At 40.7% G+C, this 10607-nt stretch overlaps 1 protein-coding gene across 5 annotated transcripts in view; it reads right to left on the bottom strand.

Moving 5' to 3' along the window:
- Positions 1–291: 291 nt before the first annotated feature.
- The window catches only part of spire1a (spire-type actin nucleation factor 1a), a 63303-nt gene continuing 52987 nt past the window's right edge, over positions 292–10607 (bottom strand). For 2 of the 5 annotated variants that reach the window (XM_034160185.1, XM_034160188.1), the window contains 8 exons: positions 10379–10460; positions 10120–10247; positions 6112–6141; positions 4207–4344; positions 4020–4090; positions 3907–3934; positions 2769–2932; positions 292–2682 (listed from right to left, as the gene is read on the bottom strand). In XM_034160185.1, coding sequence (XP_034016076.1) covers positions 2433–2682; positions 2769–2932; positions 3907–3934; positions 4020–4090; positions 4207–4344; positions 6112–6141; positions 10120–10247; positions 10379–10460 — 891 coding nt within the window. In that variant the 3' untranslated portion in view covers positions 292–2432. Of the gene's footprint in view, positions 2683–2768; positions 2933–3906; positions 3935–4019; positions 4091–4206; positions 4345–6033; positions 6142–10119; positions 10248–10378; positions 10461–10607 lie in introns of all 5 variants that reach the window. The other 3 variants (XM_034160184.1, XM_034160186.1, XM_034160187.1) reach the window with 2 other exon arrangements.

The raw sequence follows: 10607 nt of genomic DNA, 5'->3' as shown, positions 1-10607 counted from the left end.
ATTAATCCACCATTTAGCTTTAAAAATGCTAACTTTGTGCATCACTGTTCAGGTTTTAAGCTTCATTTTTAATTTAAAATTGGTGCGATACACATTCTCTACCACATGGTGTCCCAAAAGCCAGCTTTTAAAAAAAAAAAACAAATCCATTGCTTTTTTTTTTTCTTTACATCGTTAATGCCCTCTGCCGACTTAAAGGGGCACTTTCACACTACTAACTTTTTCTTCTGTAATTCTGCACATTGTTAGTTTCGAAACAAAACTTTGTGTTTATTAATAATGATCATTAGATTAATGCAAGAATTTTGTTTTATTACAAATTTCTGTGATATAAACCAACAAGAACACAGTACAGCATGCACACATTTGTTTCAAAGTTCTTGAGCCAACTTTGTCATTTCTTTGAAACATGGCATTCACCAAGCTGGAGAGGCAACATTATTTTCCCAACAACTGACAAAACATGAGCAAAAGGTGTGAAGTCAGACTTTTTGAGTGACAGACATGAAATTTATGATGACAGCTTAACATTCAAACCCAGTGATTTGCTGTGACCAGACAAGCTGCCGTTCACGTTTGTTTCACAGAACTGTGAGAAATGGCAGGACCTCCTGAGAGGTGGGGGAGGGGAAAAATATATATAATTTAGTTAAAAATTTTCATTTATTTGCTACGACCCAAACTCAACATTAAAAACAGTTAACTGACCCAGTATGAGTGCTATATCAGATTTAAAGAATCCTAACAATGCAAAAGTGAATAGAATACCAGCAACAAAACCATTTTACATTCAAACCATAACAATAACAGTTTCAAAGAATTTTAAATGTTTTGAAAGCCAACAGGTGCAAATATACTGTAAAATGTCAAAACTACCTGTGCCAAGTGGAGGTTTTTGAATATTAAACAATTTAGATATACAGCATGTACACATTCATAACACCACATTTATGCCCATCTTGAAACATGGAAGATAACCTTTACAGTGGATTTCCACGACTGGCCCCCCAGTGAGTTTGTCACAAATATGTACAGTATGACCGTAATTACAAAGGCATCCACAGAAAGAACATTTTGGCACCAGGCACAGACTTTGTTATATAATGACTAATGGCTGAAGCCCACCCACTTTAAAAAGATGAACAAAATCTGAGAAAATACTAAATTTGCTTTCGTCAGCTCTCTCCCTACAATAATAAAAGTTTACCAGTAATCACCGGGTTTCCAGATGTGAAGCGTATCGGTGTTTATACTGAACATTACGTTGGCATTAAGCATTTATCTATTGACAGGCTGTGTTAAAGAGGAAAAAGATTACTGTGTGTTCACTTTAATATAGCCAATGCTAATGTTATGCTAAAGTTAACCACTAATAGATCACTATATGCCAATGCTATGATGCTAATCGCTAACACGTAGCAATGTAGGTTTCTGTCCATTTGGTTTACTTAGTCATACTCTCATTATGTTGTCTTAAATGTTATCTCTTTACTCTTAAAAGTGGGGGTTAAATGAGAATAGGCAATGCAACTAGGCTGTAGTGCTAACATAGTTAGCATCGTCGCTTCATGGTTTTTGCTAAATGTTAGCATCAACCTCTGTTAGCATGACTGTATATACCAAAGATAACTATCAATGTATCACCACACACACACACACACACACACACACACACACACACACACACACACACACAAGCATGCTAACACAACGACGTCAATGTAACGTCAAGTAAGCGTTGAGCTCCACATCTGAAAATTCCCATAAAACCTTTATCATTGTACCATGACAAAATAGCATGAATGATGTTGCATTTGGCATAACTAATGCTGGAAGAATAAGAAAAGCAGGATCGTGGTAGAGCTCTACCCCAGCAGACCTGATAGGAGGCGCTACAGTGCATTTCTGTCAAAGGACAAATCGGTTCTTCATCCTGAGTGCTACAAGTAAACAGGAAATACAAAACGTATCTTTTTGAAATTAGGATGGGCTGTTCTAGTATTTACACCACATCATTTGGCTTACCGTATCATCTGATCCCACTCTGCTCTCAAATATACATTCTTGATAACCTGGTTCAAAAAAGTATCAGCAGCTCGACATGTCCAGTTCGCCCGTTGCTACCCTGAATATCAGTATCACTTAAGAAAAAAACGGAGAGTGCTAACCAGTCATTTTTAGTCAGCATTCTAACCTTTCCTGAGAGGGGTAAAATAAGAGGATCTTGACCAACATTGGGGTAGAACAGGCTGGCTTCGATGTCACTTTAGATCTTTATTAAATTACCATTTACAAACACTGCAATGAACATATAGATATATTAATATAAGCAGCCAGTGTCAAAAATAGAAAATGTTGGGACTCTATGAAAGAATATACTCTGGAAGAAGTAGTGAATAAAAGGAGAAACGAGAAGACGGCGGTCCTGCCGTCTACACCTCGTTGACGGCGTGCTCGTTGGGCCTGAAGCTAGCAGAGCGAGATGACGACATGTAGAAGGAATGGGTTTTGCGATGGAGATGTACACGCTTGGTGGCCGCGGACAGCATGCGCTTGCTGGAGGAGATGATCTCTGTGATGAACTTTTTACAGTCTACACATACATCCATGGCGACCCAGTCCTCAGTCAGCTCCTTGGGCAGCTCAGGCTCATCCTGAGATCTGCTGCCATGTTTGGACGGCCTGGACAGAGAGATACAGCTCAAAGCGTTAAGAAATTCTTACTCAATTGTGATGGCTGCATGAATTTGAATTCTTTCGTAACGTACTTGTGAACGCTTCTGCGAAAGCTGTGTCGATTAGGTCCGGACCCAAACGAGTGCTTTTCTGGCTCAGGAGAAGCAGAGGCTGTGCTCGTCTCTTCTTTAACCATAGCACTGGCCCCCAGAGAATAGATTGGTAATGTGGAATAGGGTTTAGATGGAAGTCGCATCTGACGTGAAAAGATAAAGAATAAAGGGCAGTCTGGCGCACACCCTGTGTGCACTGCACACTGAGACCAAAGTTTATATTATGAAAGATAGTGCAGCAGATAACAGAATATTTATAGAGGAATGATGCAAATGGTGATAGAAGCACCAAATTCTGCACAAACACACCTTAGACATTACTTTTTTGAGAAAAATGATTGGCTATTTGAGTTTTCAGTAGGCAGCCAGGTAGGGGCCAATTGAAGAATTACACAGGGGTCAAAATTAAAAAATGCTCCAATCATATTGAAAACTATACCATGTTATTTGTCTGATCACAGATTTCAAAAAGGTATAGTTTGGACCATCTGTGACTGAATGTTATGGAGTTATGGGATAAAAACAGCAAGAATGATGACAAAGGTCAATTTCAGTTTGTAAAGGGGTCAAAAGTTAAAGCTGATCTAATTTTGGTAAAAAGTGCTGCAAATTTTTGGTTGAGTTGATAGGGTTTTAAAAAGGAATAGTTTGCATCATAGGTCATGCTTAGTTATCATGTTACGTCATAGAATCGAATGGTCGTCGACATTGACCTTTACTTTGTAGACCAAACATTCAACACAGTCAAAACTATTCCATTTATTAATCCTATTAGCTCAACCTGTAATTTTGTTTGAATAATTTGGTAATGGAGATATTATGGTAAACATGTTTTGTTTTCATGGAGGTGGGGGGTATGTTTTGCTTGGCCTTGACCTTTGACAAGTCTGTTCTAAAGGTTAATCAACTGAAGGAAGACATTAACCCAAGCAACATTCACACCAGGTTTTTTGAAAATCCATACAACTGTTTTTGTTTTAAGTTATTTTGTTCTCTCTCTCACACACGTGATTATAAGACCCTGCTTGCACAGTGATGCACAGGGTAAATACTGAAAGTTGTTTGTATAATCACTTATAGACCAGTTGATGCTGTGAGATGTTAAGAGCCCTCTTACCTTTTTACTGCACTGGGAGCAAACAGGCCTAGAAAAGATAAAAATTAACTGTTAGGTTCAGCATTCATGCATAGTGTGGATAAAACTGTTGCAGTAACAGTGACTATGTTCACCTTTTGCAGAATTGGCAGGTGTAAGACCAGGTAAAGAGAGAAAACTTCTTGGTCCGGCATGAAAAGCAAAGCTGGAGAGGTAAGAAAACATGAGAACTGGTACGTGTGATTCTCTGGATTTACACAACATATTAGTTCCATCACAGGAACGAAACAAGTTAACCCAATGATGCATAAGATTTATTACCTTTCCTTTTTTGAGTGCATTGTAGATTTCTTTATACTGCTGAAACTTCTCCAATTCAGCCTTGACCAGAACTTGCCTGATGTGCATCACCTCCTCTACTGTCAAAGTTAAGCATTCTGCAGTGTAGAAGAACTCCTCCTGGAGGAACCAAAGCATGCATCTGATCAGCACACTTAAATCTGACGATGAGTCACTGGATCGACTACTGCAGGATGGTTAATGTGAGAGCACAAATGCATGACACCAATGAGGGGAAACACCATGTGAAGCAGCTACTGGATACCATGTTACCCAAACACCAAGCGTGCAATGATATGGTAATGGTGACATCACTGGACCACAACATCAACCACATGTGTGAGTTTCACAGATGTGCATGTGCAATGATAGAGAAAAATCACAAAAAAAAAATCTTTGATGTAACAAATAAACCATGCAGGTGGCACACAGATTTTGACAATTTGTTCTGTACTTTGATTCACTTTATTCTAGACCAGGAGAGTGACTTCTACAAAAGGACTCCTGCATAGCTTCTACAGCTAGATTTGGAAAGCTTGGTGGTGCACAGTGCCACATCTACCATTGTGTGGAACAATGTTATGGTGCCTTGATGTTCAACCTTGACCTTAAAGTGCTGTCAGGCACATTTCTCCAGGCCTTGGCCTTCGTGTTGTATGCCTTTGTATTTCAAAGTCTCGGTCATCTCATTTTCAAAACCTACAGAATTTTTTTTAAAGACAATATAGGTACCTAAACAATTACATTTACAGAATACTACTTTTATTGAATACAACACCTGTTCTTGAAGTTTATGCCTTGGCCTTGAGGTTTCAAGGTTTGGCCTTGGATATAAGGGGTCTAACGCCTGGTTTCTGGGCCTTGAGGAGTCAGCATCTTGGCCTTGATGGTTTGGTCCTTGACTACTACACTGTTGCCTTGGATCCTAACTGGCAGCCTCCAGCCAGACCAAAGGTCGATCCCCATCTCCTGAAAGTAGTCCTCTATCTGTCCTAGCCAAGTGAAACATGGTCATCCCATTGGCCTCCTCAAGTCAGCACTGAGGCACCTTCATGCTGGATCATGTGCAGGGTGATATGCCACATGGCCATAATATCACAATCGCCATTCCTTCACAATTCAGAATCATTTTGTCTCAGTTTCTCCAAGTAACCACTTATCTGACACCGTCATTCCAGCAGTACTCAAGGATTCTCTGGAGAAACCTGATACCAAAGACATCCAGTCAGTGCCTTGAATCACTGGTTAGTCTCACAAACACTATAATACTGGAAGCACCAGGACTCCAAAGACTTCAAACTTTGGAGGAGGATAAGGTTCATTCACTGAGATCAATGCTCAATTTTCCTTCTTGCACATTTACTTCCAACAACACACCACGATTCACTACTCTACTACTTTGGCTATTCAATTTTTTTTCCATCATGATGTGCACTACGGTCACAAGGAAATATAACAGCATTCCACATTGCTTGTGAAAGCTTCTGAGTGATGAACTGGTAGGATTAGTGATTAGTTTTGGAATCTGTGGTTGTATTTAAGGAACTACTTGAAGAACGGATGCATTGGTGTGTTTAAAAGCAAAGCAAAGCAAAAATAATGCATTCTAAGGAATTAAGCCAAGACGGCTACAAAATAAGAAAACAAAAATAAAAATCAGCAGATCTCCAGAAGTTAGTTTCCTTATGTCCACTGAAAAACGCAAGACCAAGTGTTGGAGCCAGTGCAGTTTGGAAATTGTAATGAGATGTTAATAGACTTTAAATTGTATATCTGAAATGCTGCTGTTGAATTTTTTTTTGTCCCCACCCAGCGTGTTATGGTTCTCCCATACAAACAACTGTAATCCATCTTGATGACACTGATGAGGTGGTAGCAGCAACATACCGTTCCCTGAGAACCACTGGCAGCTTCCACCTGACCAGCAGACAGAAGGAAAACAAAATTCAAACAGAGCTGAAACAATTTAATTAATCTGCAACTATTTTGGCAATCAATTAAGTGATTCAAGTCTTTTTTTTTTTACATCCAAATTCTTATTGATATTTTTCATCATTTTGTGACATCTGATGGACCAAACAACTACCATTAATAGATTTGTCCAAATAAAAATAACCAGAGTAATTGAGAATGAAAATAATTGTTGGCTGTGAAACATATTAAGATTTTATCTTCTGTATTTGTGTGTCTCAGGAAGAGGCAAAACTGTGTTGCACATCTTTTTTTTTTTCTATGATGGCCTTTTTAATTATTTGCACTCTATATTTCTTGTATGGTAAGTTCTTTCTACACACACCCAACTTTGATTGTTTTTGTGTGTTTGGTGGTCTTTTTGCTCGGGGTCACCACAGCAGAACCAATGTTGATTTTGCACAAATTTCACACAGGATGAACTTCCTGATGGAACTCCACCTTACATGGAGAACAGGTTTAGGTGGTCTTGACCCTGGAACCTTCAGTTTTGAAATAAAGTACATTTACTACTTTGCTACCATGCTGCCCTTACTTTAAATCTTTTATATGTTGTTACTGTCGTTTTTTTAAATGTATTTATGGAAATAGATATTTGTTATGACAAAATATTTGAATGCAAGGTTGAATGTTAGTGGTAGATTGTATGGTTACGATTTACTAGTAAAGTACTAAAGGATACTAGTGTAATCAATCAATGGCCGAATAAGAAATTATCGTATGAGTAATTAAAAAATTTGATAGATTAAATCAATTACTTCAACACTGCGTTGAGGTCTGGTACAGTGCTTAAGGAATGGCAAACTGGGGTGGTGGTCCCCATATTTAAAAAAGGGGACTAGAGAGTGTGTGCCACTTACGGGGGCATCACACTACTCAGCCTCCCTGGTAAAGTCTACTCCAGGGTGCTGGAAAGGAGGGTTTGGCCGATAGTCGAACCTCTGAAGTGGAACAATGCGGGTTTCGTCCTGGTCGTGGAACAACCGACCAGCTCTTCACTCTCACAAGGATCCTGGGATCCTGGAGGGGGTCTGGGAGTATGCCCATCCAGCCTACATGTTTTGTGGACTTGCAGAATGCCTATGATTGGGTACCCCGGGAGATACTGTGGAAGGTGCTGTGGCAGTATGGAGTGAGGGGGGTTCCTTCTCAGGGCCATCCAATCTTGGTACACACAAAGGGAGAGCTGTGTTCAGGTGCTTGGCAGTAAGTCGGACTCTATTTCAGTGGAGGTTGGCCTCCACCAGGGCTGTGCCTTGTCACCAATCCTGTATGTGATATTCATGGACAGGATATCAAGGCATAGTCGGGGGGAGGAGGGTTTCCAGTTTGGTGGGCTCAGGGTTTTATCACTGCTTTTTACAGATGATGTGGTCCTGTTGACTTCATTAGCTGGTGACCTCTAACACTCACTGGGTCGGTTTGCAGCCGAGTGTGAAGCGGCTGGGATGAGGATCAGCACATCTAAATCTGAGTCCATGGTTCTCCGTAGGAAACCAATGGATTGCCTACTACAGGTAGGGAATACGGTCTTGCCCCAAGTGAGGGAGTTCAAGTACTTCGGGGTCTTTTTCACAAGTGATGGGACAATGGAGTGTGAGATTTGCCACAGAATCGGCACAGCAGGGACAGTATTGCATTCGCCCTGTTTCGTCACTGTTGTGACGAAAAGGGAGCTGAGACTTTTTTTGAAGCTCTCGATCTACTGGTCAATCTTTGTTCCTACTCTCACCTATGGTCATGAGGGTTGGGTCATGACTGAAAGAACTAGATCGCGGGTACAAGCGATCAAGGGTCACCCGTGGGGAGCTCAGAGTAGAGCCCACTGCTCCTTCGCGTTGAAAGGAGCCAGAAGAGGTGGTTCGGGCATCTGGTAAGAATGCCTCCTGGAGGTCTTCCTAGGGAGGTGTTCCAGGCACATCCATCTGGGAGGAGACCACAGGGAAGACCCAGGACTAGATTACATCTCCACACTGGCTTGGGAACGCCTCAGGATCCCCCAGTCAGAGGTGGTCCCTTGCTAGAGCTGTTGTCCTCGCAACCCAATCCTGGATAAGCGGTTGAAGATGAGTGAGTAAATCAATTACAAAAATAGTAGTTGCAGCCCCAATAGATAAGACTTAAAGCAAATGGCTTGAATCTATTAGCACACATTTTGAAGGGGAGACAGTCAAGCCTAACTGAACTGTAGGCCAAATCATTAAAGTGCTATTTATTTTACATAAATTTGGCATGAAATCTAACTACACAACAGGAAAAAAAAAAAATCTGAGTTTCCTGATGCTGCAGCTGTCAGACTTGAATAAATAAGTGTTTTTCTTCTCTTCCTGCTCTCCATCAGAGCCCTCATGCTCCTCAGAGTCTTCATGGTGATGCAGATTTAACACCTACAGCCTTCAAACGCCTGCTGGCCTAAGATCATGTCTGCACGTCCACTCATCTGTCCCCTGATGTGTTAAAAGCAAAAACACTATCATCTGCAGCATTATACAAAACAGGAAATTACTACAAGTACATTTCTGGCAGAATAAGACAGCTGACATAACGAGAGAAAGACTACCCGATGGGAGGGGAACTGCCATCCGAGAACAAAGACGTCCCTGTTTGTATGTGAGCAGAGATGCCAGACAGCTCAAAAACATTTACAAATGTGTGTATTTTAAAATAGTTAGTTGTATAACTGCTTGGATAATTAATCTCACTGTATTGACCAAATCACCATCTGAAAGCAATAATCACATTTTTGGAGAAGGTTTACTGTGCAACATTTCAAAAGTACAATCTATCCTGATGAGCTCGGTGCCTGTGAGGTTTTCACCAAATGCTTTTAGTTGATCTCTTGGTTTGACATTATACAAGCATGTAGTGAGAATTTACCATCTAATTCTAACCATTTTTATCAGTTTTTTTGTCCTGTGGTTTCAATTATGTCCAGCTGCCTCGCTTGAATCATAGGACCGGCACAAAGTTACTCAGAGAACCAGTGACCTCATGGTGAACAAATGTGCAGTCACAGGATGGCAGCAAATTCTACAGATATAATGAAAATCTTGTTTACAAATCCAGCATCAGGCTGTATATTCAGATTTACATTTTGGGATTCCACTTTCACGCTTTTTGATGCATCCCTTTTTAAATCTCATGTACTCTAAGTGCTGTTATAGTGTTAAATTTACAATAGTATATCCTACACAGGCCACAAGGCCCATTGGTGCCAGTGGCTGTGCTGCATTCCACTGTACTCTTAACTCTGACTCAAAACAGTGCAATGGATTGGCCATTTAAGTTGGAATTCCAAGAACAAAACTGGGCAAGACCGATGTAGATCGAGGTCACAATCTGACACCACAGTAATATGGCGGCGCACACATAAGTTTTACTTTAAATTTTTAAATTGTATGTAGCGGTTGATGTTTAATGCAATAAATGTATGTGACAGGTCCTGACATGAGTTGTAAATGCTGGTGTTGCTGTTAGCATGGGGGTGGGTTGCAAACTCATGACAATCCCCTCTCAAGATGGCAGATGAAAACATCACCAAAAGGAGTGAAGATATAAACAAATCAGTATCAACATGTTTTCCCAAAAACGTGCTGGAACACATTTAGATTGGACGTTGGAAACACCAACTCGGAATTGTCGATTTTTGATGTGCAATGAACACCCTACAACTCTCCCTGGATGGGACACAAGTCCAATGCAGGTTACTTCCCCAGGCATAGCCAGTACCCATTGACAGCTGGGTGGACTGAGACAATGCAGATGAAGTGTCTCATCCAAAGACACAGAAGGGTAACATGAGCAGGAATCAAACTCACATCTACATATTGCTAACCCAACTCCTTAGCTAGCTGAAATACAAGGAATTTATAAAATGTTTAAATTTGCCTTAAGAGTTACAATTAACTCTTGTGGATTACGTACCAAAGACTTGGATGGAGGTGCAAAGTGGCGAACACCGGTGGGCGTCTCCTCAACAGGGTGCCGTCTCTGCGGGGTCCGCTGCCTCGCCGGCTGAGGAATTGCAGTTACTGGTAGGAACTTTGGCTGAACTAGAGTGATGTGATGGAGGGGGGGAGAAAAAAAACAAAAACACACAACTCACTGTCAACTGGAGCATGTGTTCAACTGATCTATGAGTGTATGTTTGAAACATCTCGGTACTTTCACAGTCAGGGCCTACCGTTCTTCCCTGTAACACATTCAGGAGATGTGTCCTCCAACAGAGATGTGGACATGCTGGAGCTGCTCTGTGTGGGCTCCTCCTTTCAACCACAAAAATCAGACAGAACATATTCAACCATAATGTTGCTCTTTACATGATGATGCAAAATCCAGCTGAATTGAAGGAAGAAATATGACCAATTAAATAAGACAGCTTTTTCTCAAACACTAGCAAGATTCTATGTAAA

This window comes from Thalassophryne amazonica, chromosome 20, assembly GCF_902500255.1.
Source record: "Thalassophryne amazonica chromosome 20, fThaAma1.1, whole genome shotgun sequence".
Taxonomy (NCBI): Eukaryota; Metazoa; Chordata; class Actinopteri; order Batrachoidiformes; family Batrachoididae; genus Thalassophryne; species Thalassophryne amazonica.
This window is presented reverse-complemented; position numbering and strand designations above follow the sequence as displayed.